A 25,273-nucleotide genomic window follows, 5' to 3' on the forward strand; every position below is an offset into this window, starting at 1 on the left:
TTATCTGTCAGACCACAGATAATTTGTTTCTCACGCCTTTACTATATATATATATTTTTTCAGATGGCCAAATGTGATGGTTGTAAACGGCAGGGTAAACTCAATGAGTCCTTGAAATGGCGAGGGGAAATGAAACACTTTTGTAACCTACTTTGTATCTTGATGTTCTGTAATCAGCAAAGTGTATGTGACCCACCTTCACAAAACAGTGCAGGTAAAATTAAACTTAAGTAATGAATGGAGTCTTTTGTGAATACCAGGAACTCTAACTACTGTTCTACAGATCAGGAACTATAAACAGTTGTCAGTAATTTTATGAAACATCAATTTCCTTTTGTTCAAATGGCATTTATATTTAGATCCTTTTTAATTGAGCAGCTAAGATTAAAGTCGTGTGAAAATGAGGTTTCTCTTGAGCATATTGAATCAAACTCTGTAGGAACTTTATGGAAAAGGATAACAGTTAAATGTTTTGTAATTGGGTGTAATTGGCTTCCTTATAAAAGACTGAGACTACTTATAATAACAAAGGATATGAAGTCTAAATGATATAGCCTTTTAAATATACCACATGTGTAGTTAGGCCATTTAATCTCAGAAACTTTATGGTTTAAAAATAAAACTAGTACCATCCTAAAAGCTAGAATACTTTTAAGTGTAGTCTTTTTACAAATAGAAGCAAGATCTACAAGAGCCTACTCCAGAAACTTTAAAGAATCCTCTCTATATGAAGGTAAGATTTAAGAAACACATTAGGCTTGAAATGTCCATTAAATCTGCCTTGTGTTCTTTTTTTTTTTTTTTTTTTTTTTTTTTTGAGACAGAGTCTCACTTTGTTGTCCAGGCTAGAGTGAGTGCCGTGGCGTCAGCCTAGCTCACAGCAACCTCAAACTCCTGGGCTAGAGTGATCCTTCTGCCTCAGCCTCCCGAGTAGCTGGGACTACAGGCATGCGCCACTATGGCCGGCTAATTTTATATATATATATCAGTTGGCCAATTAATTTCTTTCTATTTATAGTAGAGACGGGGTCTCACTCTTGCTCAGGCTGGTTTTGAACTCCTGACCTTGAGCAATCCACCCGCCTCGGCCTCCCAAGAGCTAGGATTACAGGCGTGAGCCACAGCGCCCGGCCTGCCTTGTGTTCTTCATTGGGATTGTACCTTTGGAGATTTTTGTTTGTTGGTTTTTAAGTGGGACTATTTGTTGCAATTTTACACAAAGATGGAGTACATGGAAGATTTTCAAGTTTCACTGATTATAAAAAAAAAAAAAAATAGAAAACCCCAGTTAATCCTGAAGCAACTTTTTGCTCCAGCAGAAATTACTCAAACCTAAAAGCATTGTTTAACTTCCTTGAGATGTAGATTTCTGTTTATGTGCATATAAATTACTTGAGGTTTCTTTATTTTTGTTTATTTTAATCAGCAAGTGTTTCCATGGCTCAAGCTGCTTCAGCAGGGCCCCCATCTCTGAGAAAAGATTCAACCCCAGTTATAGCTAATGTAGTATCATTGGCAAGTGCTCCTGCTGCTCAGCCCACAGTGAATTCTAACAGTGTCTTACAAGGTATGGCTTGATTTGAAGCATTTAGCTAGCCTTTTTGAGTTGAATACAGTGGTTTTCTTTTTTCCATCAGTTTTTATTTTCTTATGTTTTATACATTCATAATAGGACTGGTGGTGCACTGCAGACTGCTAGGGCATTGAATAGTGTTTTCACAAGTTCTGTATGTCTTTTTCTCATATTTTAGTATTATTAGTCTCTTTCATTGAATTAAATTAAGATAATACTTGTTCTTAATATGAGGCTTTGTGTTTGTGGACTGATAATCAGCTTTTAATGCTAATGTTTAAATAATTATAAAATATCCTAAATATATGTTTTAATTTATATCAAGGTGCAGTTCCAACAGTAACAGCAAAAATCATTGGAGATGTAAGTTTTATTTTTATTGGTATTGTCACTGTATTTCTTTTTAATTTTTATGCAGTATGAATGTCTGAGTTAATTTGCCCACTTTTATTCTTTACTATATAAAATTCCATGAACTCATTTAATCTTTTTTCAGGAATAGGATTTTCTAGTTATTTATTTATTTTATTTTATTTTATTTTTTTTGAGACAGAGTCTCGCTTTGTTGTCCAGGCTAGAGTGAGTGCCGTGGCGTCAGCCTAGCTCACAGCAACCTCAAGCTTCTGGGCTCAAGCAATCCTTCTGCCTCAGCCTCCCGAGTAGCTGGGACTACAGGCATGCGCCACCATGCCTGGCTAATTTTTTCTATATATATTAGTTGGCAAATTAATTTCTTTCTATTTATAGTAGAAACAGGAGTCTCGCTCTTGCTCAGGCTGGTTTTGAACTCCTGACCTCGAGCAATCCGCCCACTTCGGCCTCCCAGAGTGCTGGGGTTACAGGCGTGAGCCACGAAGCCCAGCCTAGTTATTTAAATAGATCTTTTACTTATGTAATTTCTGTGAATGTTTACTTTCTTTATGTAGTTACTGAAGATTTTTTTTAAATTGTACAGAATTATAGTAAGTTGTACAGAATTTAGACATAAAAGACTTTTTTTGGATGTTTTGTAATATACTCAGATTATAAATAAAATATTTATAAAATGTAACTTACCAGACAGATTATAAAACCCACTCCTCTCTTTGTTTTTTTTTTTTTTTGTTTGTTTTGTTTTTTTAAGACAGAGTCTCACTTTGTTGCTCAGGCTAGAGTGCCATGGCATCAGCCTAGCTCATAGCAACCTCAAACTCCTGGGCTCAAATGATCCTTCTGCCTCAGCCTCCCGAGTAGCTGGGACTACAGGCATGCACCACCATGCCCGGCTAATTTTTTTTCTATATATTTTTAGTTGGCCAATTAATTTCTTTCTATTTTTAGTAGAGACAGGGGGTCTCACTCTTGCTCAGGCTGGTTTCAAACTCCTGACCTAGAGCGATCTGCCCACCTTGGCCTCCCAGAGTGCTAGGATTACAGGCGTGAGCCATCACGCCAGGCCTCTCTCTTTGTTTTTTAACTTATGAATATTTTCTTCTTTGTCTCTTGAAAGAAAAAAGTAAATAATGAGAAAAACTTATGACTGGAACAGTGGCATTTCTAAAGTGTTTCCTGGTCTCTAGGATAATTTTTACATCATCTGTATTCAAGTTACTTAAATGATCATAAGTTGATTCTGTTATTCCTAGTTGTCTTGGAACTAAGTTCTCTCAGACTTAATCAAGAAGTAAGAGTTCTCATTTTATTTTATTTTGTTTATTTTTGGTGGGGTGGAGGTGGGGGGTGGGGGGGAAATAGGCTCTATTGCCCAGGCTCTAGAGTGCCATTATAGCTCATTGAAGCCTCAAACTCCAGACTCAAGCGATCCTTCTGCCTCAGCCTCCCAAGTAGCTAGGACTATAGGTGTGTACCACCATGCCCAACTAAGGTTTTTATTTTTTGAGATGGAGTCTTGCTCTTGCTCAAACTGATCTTGAACTCCTGGCTTCAAGCAATCCTCCCATCTCAGCCTCCCAAAGTGCTATGATTACAGGCTTAAGCCACCTCGTCCAGCCAAGAGTTTCATTTTAAACTCGGCCAACGATATGTCACAATAGAAATAGCGTTTTTCTTGGTAAACATAAATAGTAATTAGATGCATTCAGAGTACATAGTTATTAAAATACTCCATTGCTATTAATATTTCAGGAATATTGTATTTCTCACATATTTAGTTGAATGCTTGTTATAGCTCTCCCATTATTCCAGTATGGTATTTATTTTTAAATTATATTTCTTATAATTAATAAGATTTAAAAAATCTCTTTGATTTCTAATTTCTTTTTACTAGGCAAGTACACAAACAGATGCCCTGAAACTACCACCTTCCCAACCTCCAAGGCTTTTGAAGAACAAAGCTTTATTATGCAAACCCATCACACAGACTAAAGCCACCTCTTGCAAACCACATACCCAAAACAAAGAATGCCAGACAGGTATGTTCCTTGATCTTTCTTTTTTTGTTTGTTTCTTAGTGGAAAGGAATGTGGGATTTGCTTACATTGAGTATCCCATATTTCCTAGGTGATGTGTTTGGTTGCTTGCATATATTACCCAATTTAGTACTGGTGACATCCCTGTGAGTTAGGTATTTTCCCCATCTGATACTTGACAAATTAAGTCAAAGAGAAGGAAGTTAATTGATGATACCATACTCTGAACACTTCATGTAATTCCTTTATTAATGACACCTGTAATATTATGGAGCAAGCCTAAGCTTTATAATTATATTGACAGGCTCTTAAAGTGGCTCTATTGTTTTCCAAAGTGCCCTTAGGTTTGAACTACTCTACACTGTGTTTCAAATAAAGGCAGTTACTTTGAGGAGAGCTTCAGAGTTTTCTTTCCTTATGAATGGCCTCTTAGGCAGAATCCTGAGCCACATGTCTGAATGCTGGGCAGGGTGGTAGTCTCTGGTGTTCTTAGCTTGCCTCTCCTATCTTGGAATTCTGCCTTACAAGTGGGCTGGAGTGAAGGTGATCAGGATCTCAGGATTCTTGGCCTGCCATTCCTGGGGTAGAGTCTCTATACAATGGATGGGAGATGGCTAGAGGGGAGTTCCTGACCTCTTATGCACACATATCAGCAATTTAGCCTTTTCAACTTTGAATTGGAAGGCGTGAGAAATGCTAGTGGCCTACCCACCTCCTGGTGAGATATCCTTGATTAGGTGCTAAGGGGAGAGAAGCCCATTCTTCCTAGCCAAGCCACCCAAAGTGGAGCTTCTTTTAAGTTGAGCTGAGCTGGGAGGACGGAGCAGGTGGTGGCTGAAATGTCACAAGACTCAATATTCTTACCAAATTTGAATAGATTTTCTTGAATAAATGTTTCTTTATTTGCTGTATGCCTTTAGGATAATTTCCCAAGAATTTGGTTGGTTTTTTAAATAATTTTCACCCACTTTGCCTGTTTTACTAAGGAATGGGTCTATGTAGCCTCCTTGTGCTGGCATCCAAAAGTCCCAGAATTTTTAAACTAGAAAGAAATCCTTAATTTTTAGATCTGCAGTGTTATCCTATAGGCCAGTGCTTCTTAGACATTGATATGCACATGAATAGGAATTTTATTAAGTAGATTCTTACTCAGTGAGGCCTGAGATTTTGCATTTCTTAGAAGCTCCCAGGTAAATTTAGTGCTGCTGTTCCATGGACCACATAGAAATAGCAAGGCTATAGATGACTTAGTTTTTCTTTTTGTTGTGTCAATAGTAATTTATTTAGTATTATGTAGTTTGGTTATCAGACATCTCTCACCAAGTAACATTTTTTTAACATCCACTGTATTTTGATAAAATTGATCTCATGTTATTTTCTCACCCTTATCCCTAGTCAAATTGTCAGCTTTTCTCTTGTCCCTAGCATTACTTTTCTCCTACATTAATGATTTTACAATCACCTGGCATATTTTCTGGCTTATAGAAAGGATTCTATAGATACAGATGCTCCTTGACTTAGGATGGCATACCCATCATAAGTTGAAAATATAACTTGAGAATGCATTTAATGTGCCTAACCTATTGAACACCAGAGCTTAGCCTATTTTAAACATACTCAGAACACTTACATGAGCCTACAGTTCGGCAAAATAATCCAACACAAATTCTATTTTATAATATAGTGCTGACTATCTCATGTAATTTATTGAATACTATACTGAAGGACAATTTCTGCTGAATGCATGTCACTTCCCTGAACCATCATTTAAGACGAACCATCATTAAGTCAAGAACTATCTGTATTTGTTAAATAATAGAGTGAATCCTCCATCGTCCCACTTTCTCCCAAGTATTTTCCCCCCATATTCTGTTTATCTTTTTAGTACTTAGATCACCTGCTATATATATATTTCTTTTTTGTAGGAATAACCTACATCATTACCTAGAGTAGACCCCCATCATCTTAGCCCTGCATATTGTAATTGCTTTACTTTAATTCCTACTTTAACAGTTGATATATTTTTTATTCCATGCTAAAATAGCTACCAAATTAACCTTTTTTTGATGACATTTTCATCACTTTGTGCTAATAAATATTCAGTAGCTCCTCACTGTCTACTACAAATGATTTTAAAATGGGCATTATAGCCTCATAAAATTGGCCCCTCTACCTATTCAGTCTCCTCTTTAGCATATAGTACTTATTCATCTTAGTAGTTTTCCATACCTTTCCTAAGATCAATGTTTCAATCCTTTCTAATCATCCATCCAAATTGTATCCTGCATTCATTTTATTCTTACATTACTGATGTTTATTGTGTTATCAGATTTTTTGTCAGAGCCATACTCAAGCCTCTTTTTTGCTGTGTTAGTTATTTCTTTCCTGTGTAAAAACTTCTAGTATTAATAGGTTCCACTTACTTTGAACCATAAATTTCCATAAGCTTTTTTTGTTTTTGAAATTTTATTAAAATGTTTCTAACCCTCTGTTTTTTGTGATTTTTTTTTTTTTTTTATAATTAGAAGACATTCCAAGTCAGCCCCAAATTATTGTGGTACCAGTTCCTGTTCCAGTGTTTGTGCCCATACCCCTTCATCTTTACACTCAGTATGCTCCGGTCCCATTTGGAATTCCAGTTCCAGTGAGTAGTAATTTAGAGATTAAGTCTAATTTAACATGCATTTTCCTCCACTAAAATTTTATAGCTCTGTGAAGAAACTTTTCACTTGTTAGTAAAATATTCCTAATTCTGGTTGTCTGGTACCATATTACCATTATTACTTAATGTGGAATATATATATTATTTGTACCCTGCCTTTTCAGAAGATTATGGTGTAGCTTTTTAAACATAGTTACATACGCAATAAGAACACTCAAATAGAAAAAGATCAGAAACTGTGTATGTTAGAATCCTGGGTTTTAGCAAGAATGAAAAGAAGAATATTGTCATTTATATTATTCTCACTTTTTATTAAAGAAAAATGGATTTTTTTTTTTTTTGAGACAGAGTGTCGCTTGTTGACCAGGCTAGAGTGAGTGCCATGGCGTCAGCCTAGTTCACAGCAACCTCAAACTCCTGGGCTCAAGTAATCCTTCTGCCTCAGCCTCCCGAGTAGCTGGGACTACAGGCATGCGCCACCATGCCCGGCTAACTTTATATATATATTAGTTGGCCAATTAATTTCTTTCTATTTATAGTAGAGACAGGGTCTTGCTCTTGCTCAGGCTGGTTTCGAACTCCTGACCTCGAGCAATCCGGCCCGCCTCAGCCTCCCAGAGTGCTAGGATTACAGGCGTGAGCCACTGCGCCCGGCTGGATTTTTTTTTTGAAATTTATTTTTTCCTGGTTCTGAATTCTTAAGGGAAACAGTTGTGAGAAAACATTAAGTGAGAAATATAATCTAAAGTAACAAAAACTAAAGGAAAATGTATTACGGAATTATTCTTTTAGGGGATTTAGAGACATACTTTGTTGAGTATCCAGAAAAGCACTTACTGAATTTTTATTTAAATGGCTCTAATCTTATAAAAAGAAACTATCAAGACTATTTTAATCATCAGCAATGATAATATCTTAAATTTGTTTTATTAATACTTAAATCATCTCACAAATAATGCTTTTGGCAAGAAACCTATTGCCTAGGAAATTTTTCAGTCTACCTTGATCTTTCAGATGCCTGTCCCAATGCTTGTTCCATCCTCAATGGATAATGAAGATAAAGTCACTGAGAGTATTGAAGACATTAAGGAAAAGCTTCCCACACATCCGTTTGAAGCTGATCTTCTTGAGATGGCAGAAATGATTGCAGAAGATGAAGAGAAGGAGAAGACTCTATCCCAGGGAGGTTGGTATAATCTTTAAATGCAAAGAAAGAAAAAGCACATGCAGATTTTTAGGTAACTCAAATAATTTTAAGTACCAGAAAGTCAAGTTGTTTTTAAAAGCTTCAGTGTGTTTAAATACCAAGCTTCTGGGGTTTATTAAACTTGTTGGTACTTCTAAAAGCTCTTAATTCTTATTATGAAGGTAAACTAAGTATTGTTATTTAATATAGCTTTTAGTTGTTAAATGATTCCAGAAAAATAACTGGAAAAATCAAAGTTTCATGATCATTTTCCAGTTTTATCCCTATATTCAAAGCCTTGGTCCCCACATATGAATTCCTGTTATATAACACTCAGCATAATGGTAGAGGATAAATAGAAACTTAGGATGGAAAACCATTTGGCTCAAAATAACCTACAGATAAATCCCATACTGTTAGTGAGGAATAACGATAATAACAATAGTTAACATTTATGTGTGCTTACTATACTCTTGTCATTGTCCTAAGTGCATTACATGCATTGCTTCATTTTATCTTCACAACAACCCTGTGATGTGGATGTGGGATACTGTTTACTTCAGGCTTCTCATTTGGAAAATAGGATATTAGACTTGCCCTCATTATGCAGTCAGGAAGTGATAGAACCAGAATGTGGATCCAAGTCTGACTCTAAAGTACATGATATTAACCAGGATCACTAATACATATTCTAGAAAGATTTCTAGCCTTAGTTAGCACTTCCTTGATCTTTGGATATAGGAAGAAGTAGAGAAAGTGGTGTTTAAGATAGTTGAAATATGTAGGTGAATTTTTACAAAGGCCTTTTCGTGTATCACTGATGAACTGAGAAATTACTCTTTTGACAGTTTTTTCTTTTATTCAGTTGTGAATTTTAAAAGGTGAATTTAAAGTTGTGAATTTAAAAAGGTAGCCACTGGGTTTTTGATTTTGCATAATAAATGCTAGATAATTTTCTGAATACTGTAGCATTTAATAGCTTTTCTAGTGTGTTGTAATACTTACATATATTCTGAAAGATTGGTAAAAGTTTATTATCCTAATGTTTGTTGTGTCATTTTGCTCTTTAATGTATAATCTCATAATTCTGACTCATTTATATGTAAAGTTTAACGTGTTCCTATGCTTGATTTCCTAACTTCTGTTACTGTATTTAATTCAAACAATTCTTGATGATAAACCTTATTTTAAGTTGGGTTCTCCATTCATATCAATACTTAATATTTATTAAGTGCTTCTGTACAAATGTTATGACTTTGCGTTTGCCTGCAATCAAGTGAGACAAAAACTTTCAAAACTAAATTTCAAGACAGGTAGTTGTAATCATTGTGGTATAGCTAAAGTCAAATGGGTTAGAAACAGAAGAGGAAGAAATGAATTCCAACTGAGAGTATCTGGCTCTTTGATTTTAGGGAAAAGAAGCAGTGTTTTCTGGATGAATTTTTTTTTCTATTTTGAATCCTTTAGGTTCTTATGTTTAAAGTATTTTATAATTGATAGAACCGTGTTCTGTATAGTTAATGTGCTGATTGTTCATGTAACTTATATTCTAAGTCTACTGGCCTTTTGATGTAGTGGTAAAGATTATTATATTTTGGAGTGAAAAGCAGTTTAAAGCAGATTTGTCAATCTTTGAATAAATAAATACCAGAAGTTAAGGCCAGCCTGGGCAACATAGTGAGACCTGTCTCTCTCTCTTTTTTTTCTATATATTTTTAGTTGGCCAATTAATTTCTTTCTATTTTTTTAGTAGAGACGGGGTCTCACTCTTGCTCAGGCTGGTCTCAAACTCCTGACCTTGAGTGATCCATCCGCCTCGTCCTCCCAGAGTGCTAGGATTACAGGTGTGAGCCACCATGCCTGGCCTTGACCTTGTCTCTTAAAAACAAAAAAAAGCATAAGAGTTTAAAAATAAACATATTTTTGACATGATTTCTTTCATATTGCTACTTAAAGTGTAGCCACTGTTAACAGTGGTGATCTAAGCGAATTTAGCATTAATGCCTAATTTTATTAATGAATTGTCCTTTCTGCATATGAAGTCTGTTTACTTAGAACTGTGTAGTATGATTGATGTATATAATGCAGTCATTTCATTTGAGATGTAATTTGTTGTGTATATTTATAAATTGTTTTATTATGTGCTTTCTTTCTCTTTAGGGTCTCAAACTTCTGAACAGGAACTCTTTCTAGACACCAAGATATTTGAAAAAGGTTTGTAGTTATAAATATACTTTGTTTCTTAGAAATAACTACCATCTGTTAGTAAAAGAAACCCATAAAGTATTAATACCCTTAGATTTAATATTTGTAACTTTTAGTTGTTGGTATGATGTGTGCTGATTTGTAATGAGAGTAATAAAAGCTATCTCAAATATCTTAAGGATTAAAGAATACTTTTAAAGTGCTCACCAAGAATGTGAGTCCAGTTCTGTCAGACTGATGAACAAGTTAATTCTTAAGTGTACCTAGGTAATGATCCAAAAACTATATCTTAGTTTTTGGTATTCAGGGATTTAGGAAGGTTTCTGAGCGTGTCAAGAGACTGTCATATTTTCAGGACTTGTTTGTTACTGTATATTTCAGACCAAGGAAGTACATACAGTGGTGATCTTGAATCAGAGGCAGTATCCACTCCACATAGCTGGGAGGAAGAGCTGAATCATTATGCCTTAAAGTCAAATGCTGTGCAAGAGGCTGATTCAGAATTGAAGCAATTCTCAAAAGGGGAAACTGAACAGGATCTGGAAGCAGATTTTCCATCAGGTTTGTGCAAAGTACTTGTCCACTAAAAGTCCTGTATTTTACAAGATTGGTACAACTCTAGGGCACAAATGGTCCCTGCCTTTGTAGGTGTTAATTTATACTACATTGTTCTTACAAGTGGTTAAATTTGGTTTAAAAATTTTTTTTAACCTTTCCTACAGTAATCAATCAAACCAAAAGTTCTTGGTTTTCTTGATTGTTAATGAAGTTTCATTTAAGTACTATATCCTTGGTTTCTCTTAAGTATAGAAGTGAAATTCTTACTTTATCACAAACAAAATAATGGATATAGTGGTGATTACCTGATATTTCTTCCCCCAGTCTAAGTCTTTGTTTAAACTTGTGAGTTATTTACCTCACATTGTGCTTTCTGCTGATTATTATAGAATCCTTTGACCCACTTAATAAAGGACAGGGAAACCAGGCGCGTTCCCGAACAAGACGACGACACAGAGATGGCTTCCCCCAGCCTAGACGAAGAGTAAGCAGCAGCTTCATTTTCCTAGAATTTTTTTTCATTCATTCTACCAGTATTTATTATAATAGTTCCTACTGTTTACAAAACTCTGTAACAGCCAGAGTCAAGGAGCTCCATACATTATTTTGTAACTTTGTGTTTTTGTGCTTTTATTTTTGTTTCTTGAACTCAAGAACCTTGTCTTTTATTAACATTTCTTTCGATAGGGTCTTTTCCTTTTTCTTTTTTTGCAATAATTGAGGTTTTTTTTAATGTTAGAAAGCTTCTTATAATCCTTTTTTATCCTTTTTTTAAAAGTTTCTAAATTTAACTTTTTACATTATAATACTGAGGTTCTTCATGACCTAATGACCTCCCAAAAATTAAAAAAAAAAAAATACTGAGGTTCACTATGTTATATAGTGTACACTATTTTATATAGTACAGTATAATAGTGAAGTTGACATGGGATGTTTTTCATGTTGACAGGGCTTTCCCATACCAAAGTTGAAAGAATAATGGCTTTATTTTTTAATTAAACAATTAGCTCTATTGAGTTATAATTACATTAAAAAATTTGTAAATTCTAAGTGTATGATTTGATGGACCTCAACAAATGTATACAGTGTGTAACTGCCACCACAGACATGAACAGTTTCATTGTACCAAAAAGTTGTCTTATGACCTCTAGTCGTCAGCCCCTCCAGCTGCTGACAGCCACTGATAGATGCAAAATGGTACTGCTTTGCCTTTTCTAAAATTTCACATGAATGGAATCATATGATATATAGTCTTCTGTGTCTAGATTCTTTCACTTAGCATAATGTTTTTGAGATTCATCCATGTTGTTTCATGTCTCAGTAGTTGATTCATTTTTATTTCTGAGTAGCATCTCATTGTATGGACAAACACAATTGTTTAGCTGTTTATGTTTAACAGGTGATGGAAATCTGGGTTGTTTCCAGTTTGAGGCTTTTTTGAATAAAATTTATTGAACATATTATGAACATTCTAGTATAAATCTCTATATGAACATATGTTTTAATTTCTCTTAAAAAAAAGATCTAGGAATAGGATTGCTAGGTTTTATAGTAAGTGTATTTTTAACTTTATAAGAAAGCTGCCAGACTGTTTTCCAAAGAGTTTTCTTTCCAAAGTAAGTGTACCATTTCACATTCCCACCAGCAATGTATGAGAGTTGTCTGCTTCATGACTTCCATGATTTGCTAACACTTAGTATTGTTAATTTTTCATTTTAACTATTCTACTGAATGTGTAGTGGTATCTCATTGTGGCTTTAGTTGTGTTTCCCTAATGACTAATGATGTTGAGCATCTTTTTGTATGCATATTTGCTATTCATGTATTTTCTTTGGTAAAGTGTCTATTCGAATCTATTGCACATTTCTTCATTTGTTAATTGGGTTTGTTTTCATCTTACTGAGTTGTAAGTATTCTTTACTATGGATATAATTCCTTTATCACATAATTCTCACTTGATAAGAGCAAAATACATTTGTTGTAGTCCATCAGATTGTACACTTAGAACTTATAATTTTTAAATGTAATTATAACTCAGTAGAGCTAATTTTTAAAAAAGGAGTATTTTGTTACCTCCTTTTTATTTTCTTAATGATGAATAGTACATTTTAATTTTGAGAAATATTATCAATTTTAGTTATTTTATGGATCATGTCTTTTAATATCTTGTCTAAAAGTCTTTGTCTAATTCATACCTAAGCTATTCTCTTATATATTCTTCTAGAAGTTTTATAGCTTTGGCTTTTATGTTTGTGATCTATTTTGAGGTAATTTTCATGTATGAGTTGAAGCAAGGGTCAAGGTTCATTTTTTTGCATGTGGATATCCAATCATTCCAGCATTGCTCTTGGAAAAGACTATCCTTTCTCCATTGAATAACATTGGCAACCTTGGTAATAGTCAACCATATATGTGTGGGTCTGTTTCAGAAACTCTCCTTTGTGTTCCATTGATTTATATGTCTGTTTTTATACTAGTACCAACTGTCTTGATTACTATACCTTTTCAAGAGCCATGAAATTAGGAAGATAAATGCTTTAACTTTGTTCCCCTTTTTCTAAATTGTGATTTGTATGTCCATATAAACTTTAGAATCAGTGTGTTAGTTTCTACAAGAAAGTCTGCTGGAACTTTGATTGAGGCTGTCTTGAATCCATAGATCAGAAAATTGACATCTTAGCCAGTTTGAGTCATCTAATCCATGAATATATATGGTGCTTTCTCCTTTTATTTAAGTTATCTTCAACTTCTCTCAATAGTGGTTTTTGGTTTTTTTTGAGACAGAGTCTTGCTTTGTTGCCCAGGCTAGAGTGAGTGCCGTGGCGTCAGCCTCGCTCACAGCAACCTCAAACTCCTGGGCTCAAGCAATCCTTCTGCCTCAGCCTCCCGAGTAGCTAGGACTACAGGCATGTGCCACCACCCCCGGCTAATTTTTATATATATATATATATATTAGTTGGCCAATTAATTTCTTTCTATTTATAGTAGAGACAGGGTCTCGCTCTTGCTCAGGTTGGTTTCGAACTCCTGAGCTCAAACGATCCGCCCGCCTCGGCCTCCCAGAGAGTTAGGATTACAGGCGTGAAGCCACCCGTGCCCAGCCTCAATAATGTTTTATATGGTTCATTTTACAAGTCTCCTTATATTCTGTTACATTTATTTCATAAGTATTTAAAATATTTTGATGCTGTTGTAAATAGTATTATTTTCTAATTTCATTTTTCAGTGTTCCTCATTAGTACATAGAAATATAGGTGAAGGCCAGGCGCGGTGGCTCACGCCTGTAATCTTAGCTCTCTAGAGGCCGAGGCAGGTGGATTGTTTGAGCTCAGGAGTTCGAAACCAACCTGAGCAAGAGCGAGACCCCATCTCTACTATAAATAGAAAGAAATCAATTGGCCAACTAATATATATATAGAAAAAAATTAGCCGGGCATGGTGGCGCATGCCTGTAGTCCCAGCTACTCGGGAGGCTGAGGCAGCAGGATTGCTTGAGCCCAGGAGATTGAGGTTGCTGTGAGCTAGGCTGACGCCACGGCACTCACTCTAGCCTGGGCAACAAAGTGAGACTCTGTCTCAAAAAAAAAAAGAAATACAGGTGATTTTTTAATATTTACTTTATGTCCTATAACTTTGCTCAAATAAAATCCTTAGGATTTTCTATCTAGACAATCATATCTATAAATAAAGGCAGTTTGACTTTTTCCTTTCTAATCTGAATCCATTTTTTTTTTCTTGCTTCATTGAACTAGTTGAGATCTTCAGTACAATGTTGACTATTAATAGTGAGAACAGACTTTCTTGCCTTGTTACGAATCTTAAGGCAAAAGAATATCGTCCTGCAGCATTAGGTATGATGTTACTTTAGGTTTCTCATAGATAGCCTCTATCATGTTGAGAAACTTCCTTTCTACTCAATATTTGCTGAAAGTCTTTTTTTTTTTTTTTATCATGTTTAAGTATTGAACTTTGTCAGGTAGATTTCTGGCATTATTGAGATGATTATCTGGCTTTCCTTTTTTTTTTTTTTTTTTTTTTTTTTTGAGACAGAGTCTCGCTTTGTTGTCCAGGCTAGAGTGAGTGCCGTGGCGTCAGCCTAGCTCACAGCAACCTCAAACTCCTGGGCTCAAGCAATCCTGCTGCCTCAGCCTCCCGAGTAGCTGGGACTACAGGCATGCGCCACTATGCCCGGCTAATTTTTTATATATATATATCAGTTGGCCAATTAATTTCTTTCTATTTATAGTAGAGACGGGGTCTCGCTCTTGCTCAGGCTGGTTTTGAACTCCTGACCTTGAGCAATCCGCCCGCCTCGGCCTCCCAAGAGCTAGGATTACAGGCGTGAGCCACAGCGCCCGGCCTGGCTTTCCTTTTTTAAGTCTGATAAAATGGTGAAACCTTTTGATTATTTCCAAATGATTAACTGACCTTGTATTATTTGAATAACCCTACTTTTTTATGATATATTTATTATTTTTTTATATTGCTGGATTTAGTTTGCTGACATTTTAAGATTTTAAGTGTCTGTGTTCAAGAGTAGTATTTATCTATAGTTTTCTTGTAATGACTTTATCTGGTTTGTTATCAGGGTAATGGTAACATCATAAAATAAGTATTTTCCTTTTTTATTTTCTGAAATATAATTTACATTATTTCTTTAACTGTGATAGAATTCAACAGTGAAGCCATCTGGGTCTGAAGTTTTTTATGGGAAGGTTTTAAACCATAAGTTCTATTTCTGTGGCTATTCAGGTTATCTATTTCTTCTAGAGTAAGCTTTGAACAAATTTTCAGGAAATTTGTTCATTTCATCTAGGTTGTCAAATGTATTGGCATAGTGATATTTACAGTATTCCCTTATTATCTTCTTTATGTCTTCAGGATCAGCTATTGGTAATTTGTGTTTTCTCTCCTTTTTTCCTGGTCATTCTAGCTGGAGATTTATCATCTTTTAAAAATCTTTTAAAAGAAATTTTCTTTTATTAATTTATTAATTTTTTTGTCTTTTTTTCCTATTGATTTTTGTTCTTTTAGAAATTATTTCCTTCTTTATCCTTGGTTTGGGTTTAAATTTGCTTTCTTTTTCTAAGTTTTTCTGTCCTGGTGTGGTGGCTCCCGCCTATAATCCTAGCACTCTGGGAGGCTGAGGCAGGAGGATCGCTCAAGGTCAGGAGTTCGAGACCATCCTGATCAAGAGCGAGACCCCCGTCTCTACTGAAAAAATAGAAAGAAATTAATTGGCCAACTAAAAATATATGGAAAAAAGAATTAGCAGGCATTGATGGCACATGCCTGTAGTCCCAGCTACTCGGGAGGCTGAGGCCGAAGGACTGCTTGAGCCCCCAGGAGTTTGAGGTTGCTGTGAGCTAGGCTGACGCCAGGGCACTCTAGCTCGGCCAACAGAGTGAGAGACTCTGTCTCAAAAAAAAAAAAAAATTTTTTTTTTCTCCTTATAGCATTTTAATAGTGGAAATGTCCCTCCAAGTATTACTTTAGCTCCATCACAGAAATTTTAGTATACTTTTGTTTTCATTTTCAAAGTTCAAAATATTTTCTGATTGTATTTATGGTTTCTTTGACACAGAGAGCTGTTTAATTTAGGATATTGGAGGGGTTTTTTGGACATCTTTTCATCACTGGTTTCTAATTTAATTCCATTATAGTTAGAATTTATTGAGGCTTATTATAGCCCAGAATGTTATCTGGGCTATAATATGTCATCTATGTCATCTATTTGTATGACATTTATAAATGTCATCTATTTGTATGTGCCATTAAATAGACCTGAGTGATAATAACAATTATCCTGACTTCATTGGGTGGATCTAGTATCTGGAACATACCCAAATGTTTGTTTGGGTTTTTTTGGTTTGTTTGTTTGTTTTGTTTTGTTTTGTTTTTGAGACAGAGTGTCATTCACCTGTTGCCCTGAGTAGAGTGCTAAGTTGTCAGCCTAGCTCACAGCAACCTCAAACTCCTGGGCTGAAACGATCCTCCTGCCTCAGCCTCCCAAGTAGCTGGGACTACAGGTGCACACCACAACACCTGGCTAATTTTTATGTTTAGTAGAGATAGGGTCTTGTTCTTGCTCAGGTTGGTCTTGAACACCTGAGCTCAAGCAATTCCCACCTTGGCCTCCGAGAGTGCTAGGATTACAGATGTGAGCCACGGCGCCCAGCTCATACCCAAATGTTTGTAATCCCTCAACAGCTGTACCTGTGTGCAGGTCGTTGGCCTCTGCCAGCCCGCGATGCCATGCAACAACCTATCCTAACCTCAAAGCATGCAGCACTGTGCCCCTACTGGGGAGTGCTACAACCCCAGTGCAAGGTGAGAGTGGGAGCCTGCTAGTGAGTGGACTGAGTGGCCGTGCAGGGTGGGGACAGGCAGCCCAGGCCCAGGGAGTGCAGGCCTCACTGACCTCTGATTACTACAGTCTTTCCTATGTTTAAGCTTTTTTTCATTCCTCCTCCTATGGATTGGATCTAATCTCTAAAACCCTTTCTAGCTCTGAGAACTTTGAATCTTTAGGATATTAAACTAAATTGCATATTCCATAAATTAATGCCCTTTCCAGCTTTGAGATCCCTGATTCTTAAAGATTCAAAACTAAATTTTATATTCTGTAAATTTTTGGAATTCTTACAGGGACGGAAGAAGTCTATAGTGGCTGTGGAGCCTAGGAGTCTAATTCAAGGAGCCTTTCAAGGGTGCTCAGTGTCTGGGATGACACTGAAATACATGTATGGGGTAAATGCCTGGAAGAACTGGGTTCAGTGGAAAAATGCCAAGGAAGAACAGGGGGATCTAAAATGTGGAGGTAAATACACAGCATGGATTTGTGTCTTGATTTAGGTGGGGAGAGACAGAGATAAATAAAATCATAAATGTATTCAAAAGGGATAAATTTTAGGTAAACTTAAAATTTGATTTTATTTAAACTTTCATTTAAACTGTTTGTTTATTTTTATTTCCCTGTCAGGAGTTGAACATGCCTCATCTAGCCCATGTTCCGACCCCTTAGGAAGTGCTCAAGACCATGCACTCTCTCAAGAATCCTCAGAGCCAGGTTGTAGAGGTAAAACTTGTTTCTTTCCATTTTGTATGAGTTATTTATGATATTACTGAGTTAAATTTGTAAATTGAATATTTAAAATTATTTAAAATTTGGAGTCTTAAGGTTAGAAAGAGAAATTAATATCCTCAATTTTAAAGATGTTATAAAAGGTCTTTGGATCATGAGTTTACTGTGCACATATAAGAAATTTTGTTTCATTTCTAACTATGCAAGTGGCTCAGAATATGTCTTCGTGAGCCCTATGTCTTATAATAACTCATATGAAACCTAGTGTGAAATTTTCTTTTTTGAGAAAAATACCTGGAAAAGCCTTGCTTCCGAAACCTGTAGGAATTTTCCCTAACAGTGTGATTTGTATAACTGACAATGTTTATGGGTTTTACTTAAGGTGCCAGGAAATTTGGAATCAAATAAACATTTCAAGTAAAGCAACAGTGTATATATTTTAAGGCCTACATTAGTTTTCATTTTTTGTTCTTTTGACATCCAGTTCTAAATTTTTGTTTCAATTTATCTTTTTCGTTATCTGTGTTTTATGTAAAATATGTATACAGTCTTTTTGGAATGAGATGGTGCAAGTATGGATGAGTATGTCCATGTAACTAGATTTTTTGCCACTTTCCGACTATATACCTTCTCTCATACACCTGGCTGATTGTATGTGCTCTTGGCTTCACCTCAGTCGACCCCTGCTGGATTTTGGGTACATGTAACCTCCTTATTGCAGCAGTTAATCATTGCTCTGGACTGTGACTGACTCAAGTTCCTGCAGATCAAGTATAATCTCTGTGCTCCAAGGTTGTGTAAATATATCCCTGTTATGGAAGTTTATTAGGCTCCTAACCACTCACTTTGAGCCTCAGACTACCTACCCATTTCTATTATTCATCCAGAAAATGGTTACAGAATATCTATTATGTGACAGGTATGGTGCTAGATACTGGGATGAAAAGGTCAGACATAGTCTTTGCTCTCATGAGATACCACTTGCCATGTGCAAAACCAACTCAGGGGAGCCCAGGTGTGTGCAATCTTGTGTAAATGCAGAAGAGCAATGACTTGAAGAGTGTTTTACTTCTGACCCCACAATGTTGATCAAACTATTGCAGTAGGACCTTTACAAATCAAATTGAATAACTCCACTACTCAAAATTAATTCAGTTCTTCATTGTCTTCCAAATCTTAATATGATATATGAGGCTAATTGGTGATTTGCCTCTGCCTGTCCTTGCTTTTTTTCCTGTACACCTGAGTCCCTGAACCTTTTCACTTTTGTGGTCTAGCATTTCCAAGGCATGAGGATGTTATATGTTATTTGAAGTGTTCTATATTCAAATAAATCTGAGCTAAAGAAAGTTAAACAGCATTCTTTTTACAGATATTCACAGAGCCTTTATGTACCATCAGGTACTATAAATTCTTCAGAGATGAATATAGTATCTTATGTTTTCCAAATTTATCAGATCATAGAAATTCAGTTTTCTCTAGCTCTGACATTAGTGTTTTGTGGAATAGACTTTGGGAAATCTTTATCCTCAGATTGGAATTCTTTACCTATCTACTTGTTTAACTCTTTGTCACATTTTAAGGTCTAGCACCAGTGTTACACCCTCCAAATCTAACTCTTCCCTATTAGCTATCTCTCATTTGCTTTCATAGAATCCTGTTTATAGATAACCTCTATCATAGCACCTATTGTACTATGTGCACTGCATTGTCTTTATTTCCTTAACTGAAATAGCCTTGAGATAACAGTTTGTCTTTAATGTATGTATCCACCACTTGATAATGCCTGGGGCACAGTAATATTGAATTATTCAGTGAATCAAGTAATATTATTATTACATGCTTGTTATAAGTTAATATTTCAGTTGTTTTCTACCTTTCTACCAGTCCGCTCTGTCAAGCTGAAGGAAGATATTCTGTCCTGCACTTTTGCTGAGTTGAGTTTGGGTTTATGCCAGTTTATCCAAGAGGTGCGGAGACCAAATGGTGAAAAATATGATCCAGACAGTATCTTATACTTGTGCCTTGGAATTCAGCAGGTATCAAATTAAACAATTATTATAAAATTAATTGCATTTTTAATGAGAGAACATGTGAATTAAGCTGAAAAATTATTAATATATTTGGTATTGCTTTTATACTCTCTTCTTAATGAACCACTGTCCCTGATTTAAAAGTCTTTATTAGCCTGAGCTACATAGTGAGACTTCATCACTACAAAAATAGAAAAACTAGCCAGGTGTGGTGGTATGCACCTGTAGTCCTAGCTGCTCGAGAGGCTGAGGCAGGAAGATTGGCTTGAATCTAGGAATTTGAAGTTGCAGTGAGCTATAATGACACCACTGCACTCTAGCCCAGGCAACAGAGGAAACCTTATCTCAAAAAAAAATAATCTTGATCATATAGCTTTTTGTAAGCTAAATTGAGACTTTTAATAGAATAACAGAAATTGGGGATTAAAAAAAAGAAATTGGGGATGGTGTATTTTATAGGTAAGTGGACAAAAAGGGCATAAATAGCAATTCACAAAAGAAATAATGTGGATGACTGCTGGTGTGTGTATATATGTGTGTAAGTGTGTGTGTATACGTATACATATGTATATGTATAAATCATGTAGTTTCATTTTAAAAATTCAAATTAAAATAATAGATACACCATTTTTTGTCTATCACATTAGCAAAGATCAAAAACTATAACACATTGTTGATAATAGTTCTGTGAGATGGGGCTTCTTCTACATAGCAGTTTAAGCATGTGTTTCAGGAGTATTTTTAAATTTGCATATTTTTTTGCCAGTAATTCATCTTTTGCATATCTGGTCAAGTTAATACTCTGAAGTTCAGACATTATTGTGCAAAGTTTGATATAACCTCAATGCCCACCAAAGTGTGATGGTCAACTAAATTATAATATATTCATAAAATTGTATATTATGTAGCCAATAACAGTTATTCACAAAGTGGCTTCTAGTAACATAAAAATCTTAATATTAACGCATTAATGAACAGAATAAGGATATAAATGATATGTGTACCACTATGTTGACATAATAGTATAGATATCTAATAAAATGAAATATACAAAATGTTTATAATGGTCATCATTTCTGGGTGTTAGAGCTCTGGATGTTGTTGATTTTCTTCCTTTCTCTCTTGTCAAATTTTCTTCCATTTATATGGTGATGTTGTTGTATTTTAGACATTTCTTTGTTCTTAAAGTTTTGGGTTTTAATCACAAAAGTGGTATGTGCTCATTGTAACTGTTAAAACAGTGAAGGCATATGAAGAAACTTTATCTCCTTCCATTCCTAGTCCCTGCGGTAGCCAGTGTTGTGGCATGATAGGTGTCCTCCTATGCCTTCTTCTGTTTTATACCTTTATACATGTGTATCTGTTTATTAATAGTTTTTGCTTTGCTTAGTTTTTAACAAAATGGGACCCATACCATACATATTTGTTTGCAGTTTGCTTTTCTCAATGGGGATATCTCTCCAGGCCAATGTAAATCAAACTCCTTTCTTTAAAAAATGTGTATAATACTGCAGAGTTTAAATATGCTGGTTATCATCCTTTTTTCTTTTAGATATTCAGGTTGTTTCTTTCTCTTTTTTATCCTTGCTCTTCTTTATCCCAGAGTATATTTAATTAAATTTAATAGATTTCAATTAAATCAGGATTTAATTTATTAGACTTAATTTACTCTTTTTCTGTGAATGACACATTCTGGTTCAATATACCAATATATATTCTTAATAATTAAAATATAGTTGCAAATTTTATATTTAAATGTAATAAATATTTTAAAAGCTATACTCTATATTTTTTTAAATTGTCAATTGACAGATTATAATTATATATTTATGGGCTACAAAGTGATGTTATGATTCATGGATACAATATAAAATAATTGAATCAAGTTAATTAATACATTTATTACCTCAAATACTTTTTGTGGTGAGAACATTTGAGATTTACGCTCTCAGAAATTTTGAAATGTACAATACGCTATTATTAACTATATTCACCATGCAGTGCAATAGATCTCTAGAAAAGCACACTGATTCCTTCTGTCTGAGGTTTTTTACCCTTTGACTATAATCTCCCCAGCACATACACAGAACTCCACCCCACACCCCACACCCGCCACCCAGATTCTGGTAACAACCATTCTCTCTCTGTTTCTATGAGTTCAATTGTTTTAGATTCCACATGTAAGTGAAAATATGCAGTATTTGTCTTTTTGTGCCTGACTTATTTCACTCACTCAGCATGATGTTCTCCATTTCTATCCATGTCACAGATGACAGAATTTCCTCCTTTCCTGAATAGCATTCCATTGTATATTTTTACCACATTATCTTTATCCACTCATCTGCTCATGGACACTTAGGTCAGTTCCATCACTTGGCTGTTGGATAGTGCTGTAATGAACATGAAAACACAGACATCTTCTTGACAAATTGATTTCAAATCTTTTGGATAAATACCCAGAAGTGAGATTACTAGATCATATGGTATTTCTCTCTATATATTTTTAGGAGCCTCCATACAGTTTTCCATAATGGCTGTACCAATTTACAGTGTACAAGTGTTTCCTTTTCTCTATATCTTTGCTCTGAAACACAACACTTCAGTAAACACTTTGTTTGCATACCGTATATGAATTGGTGCTTTAATTTCTAGATTAAAACATTTATTTTTTCCATATTAAAATATTTTCAGATTACTTTCCAAAATGGTTATAATGATTTATAGTCTTTTCAGCAGTGTGTATGAGTGCTCTTTAGCACTTCTCTTTTTAATTTTTGTTACTCTAATGGATAAAAAAAATCAACTTGTGCCCTCATTTTGCACTTTAAATTTTTGTAAAGTCAAATGTCTTTTTATCTTGTTTGTCATTTGGATTTTTTCCTTTCTATCTGTAAGATCTCTTTTTACATAGGGGATGTTAACTCTAATATAAGTGTTTTGAAGTAAATTTTTCTGGCATGTTTTTTTTTTTATTTTTCTGGCATGTTTTTATCTTTCAGTTTTTATGTTGTATTTTGCCATTCAAAAGTTTCCTTTATAGTTACTGGGTTTTCTGTGTTGCTGGTAAGGTCTTTCTACTTGAATACTTAAATTTAAATTCTCATAAATTTCTAAAATACTGGTGTTTTTAGATTGATATCTTTAATCCATCTGAAATTCATTTTTATACATGATACAAGATCTGATGAACAATATTTCTGATGGGTAGCCAGTTACACAAGCAGCATTGATTTCCCCATGGAAGTGAAACGGCACCTTTGTTGTAATTTCCTATTATATTTTGATCCAAAGGATTTTTTAAATGAAGAAATGAGAAGATTTTTATAGTTTCTTTCAAGAAAAATTTATTGAGTGCCTAGTATGAACCATGCATGCATTTTGCTTAGGTAAATTTTCAAGGATGCCTATGCTCTTGAATATTGTAATACCGTATTACAGATTTAAAGAAAATTTTATCAGTACAGACGTTAAGAAATAAGATGTTTTCTGGTGGTAAAATACTGCATGGTCATTGAAGTGATTTTAATCAAAAACATTTGAGTACTTTATATGCCATATACTCTCCTATCTATAAAATATACTTTAATTTGTGAGCTAAATTGTAAGCCTGTGAAAGTTTTTTCTAGTGTATTTATCTTGTTTATTGTTTATATTAGTAAAAACCTTTATATAACAATACTATTAAAAAGGCCTAAGTTAACAAATAATTGTCAAATGATCATTATAATTAAATATTATGAACCCTTTATGAATTTTGGCAAAAAAATAAATTTTCCTTAATGCAAGAAATTTTAAAAGACTGCTTATGTTGACATCTTAAACTTGCTTGTTTTTATTTTTTCTGATTATAAAAACAATTATGCTAGTTGTAAGAAATTTTGAAAATATAGAAAAGTACAAAGAAGGCTGGACGCTAGCACTCTGGGAGGCCAAGGCAGGTGGATTGCTCAAGGTCAGGAGTTCAAAACCAGCCTGAGCAAGAGCAAGACCCCGTCTCTGCTATAAATACAAAGAAATTAATTGGCCAACTAATATATATAGAAAAAATCAGCTGGGCATGGTGGCGCATGCCTGTAGTCCCAGCTACTCGGGAGGCTGAAGCAGGAGGATTGCTTGAGCCCAGGAGTTTGAGGTTGCTCTGAGCTAGGCTGACACCACGGCACTCACTCTAGCCTGAGCAACAAAGCGAGACTCTGTCTCAAAAAAAAAAAAAAGAAAGAAAGAAAAGTACAAAGAAAGGAACTGGACTTAACTGTAATATCAATACCTTACCCAACACTGCTATAACATAAACAGAGAAAAAGGAGTCAGTGAAGGAAAGCTGCTAAACAACAACAAAATCATTTCTTATGTATGTTTCTATAGCCTGTTCTTTTTACTTAATGATATATCATGATCATCTTTGAATCATGACTTACAATACATTGATGATGTCATTTATTTTATCAATCTCCCTTAAGATTTTTTTTTCTGTGATTAACAGTGGTCTGTTGAATATCTTTTTTTTTTTTTTATTTCGGCATATTATGGGGGTACAGATTTTAAGGTTTCAATAAATGCCCATTTCCCCCCTCCCCCCAAAAGTCTGAGTCTTGAATATCTTTTTATACAAATGTTTTTACACTGGCTAATTATTTCTTTTTAGTATAAATTCCTGAAAGCGGAATCTCTGGGGCAAAGACATAAACTGTTTTTATTTTAGGTTTTTACTACATATTGCCAGATTGCTCTCAATAAGAATTAAGACAATTGATATTCCCATTGTCAGTCTGTTTGCCACATCTTCACCCAACCCGAGAGTGTTTACTTAGTTCATAGTATTACTATACATAACCAAGATTTACTAACCATCATGTATGAAAAGCACCTATAAATCAATAAAATTGTACAATAATGGAGAAAAAATGGCAAAAGATACAAATAGTCAAGTAACAGAAGAAAAACCACAGATTGTTAATAGACACAATGTACCAGGTAACACCTAGTGATCATTTACTATGTATGCTGGGCATTGAGATCAGCCTATTCCATATATTAACTCATTTAATTGTTAGAGTGACCCTATGAAGCATAGGGACTGTTACCACATTTTTTATTTATGAACCTGAGGCACCTAGAAGTTAACTTGCATAAAGTTCCAGAAGTAGTAAGTTGCAGGACTAAGATGTGAACCCAGATAGTCCAACTTGTCAGGGTCTGTTATTGTGATCAGCATGTTGCATTGCATCTTAAATATAAAAAGGTACTCAGCTGTAATCAGGGAAAATTTTCACCAATTAAATGGATTAAAATTTGAAAGATTGAAAAGTTTGATACTACTCAGTATTAGTGAAAATATATGTATGCTATTGGAAGCCTTTTCAGAGGGCAAATTGGCAGTGGCTATTAAAACTTCAAATGCGTATAGATTCTTCAGCCTAGCAAATCTGTTGATCAGAATATGTCCCCAGAGAAATACATACACATGTACATAGCCAGACATATACTGGTATTTTCATTGGTAACGTTTTTAAGAGCAACAAACTAGAAACCAGCAAGTGTTAATCAAGAATCATGGTTCATTC

The 25,273-nt window shown here is 34.8% G+C and overlaps 1 protein-coding gene across 8 annotated transcripts in view; it reads left to right on the forward strand.

The window, feature by feature from the left end:
* Nucleotides 1-25,273, forward strand: part of ZMYM4 (zinc finger MYM-type containing 4) — a 158,924-nt gene that overhangs the window by 121,189 nt on the left and 12,462 nt on the right. For 4 of the 8 annotated variants that reach the window (XM_012765248.2, XM_012765259.3, XM_012765255.2 and 1 more), the window contains 13 exons: nt 64-214; nt 677-733; nt 1,427-1,567; nt 1,899-1,936; nt 3,840-3,984; nt 6,507-6,625; nt 7,658-7,829; nt 9,990-10,043; nt 10,416-10,595; nt 10,982-11,076; nt 17,241-17,412; nt 17,575-17,670; nt 19,564-19,715. In XM_012765248.2, coding sequence (XP_012620702.1) covers nt 64-214; nt 677-733; nt 1,427-1,567; nt 1,899-1,936; nt 3,840-3,984; nt 6,507-6,625; nt 7,658-7,829; nt 9,990-10,043; nt 10,416-10,595; nt 10,982-11,076; nt 17,241-17,412; nt 17,575-17,670; nt 19,564-19,715 — 1,572 coding nt within the window. The remainder of the gene's footprint in view (nt 1-63; nt 215-676; nt 734-1,426; nt 1,568-1,898; nt 1,937-3,839; nt 3,985-6,506; nt 6,626-7,657; nt 7,830-9,989; nt 10,044-10,415; nt 10,596-10,981; nt 11,077-17,240; nt 17,413-17,574; nt 17,671-19,563; nt 19,716-25,273) is intronic. The other 4 variants (XM_012765250.2, XM_075996492.1, XM_075996460.1 and 1 more) reach the window with 3 other exon arrangements.

This window comes from Microcebus murinus, chromosome 2 (genome assembly GCF_040939455.1).
Source record: "Microcebus murinus isolate Inina chromosome 2, M.murinus_Inina_mat1.0, whole genome shotgun sequence".
NCBI lineage: Eukaryota > Metazoa > Chordata > Mammalia > Primates > Cheirogaleidae > Microcebus > Microcebus murinus.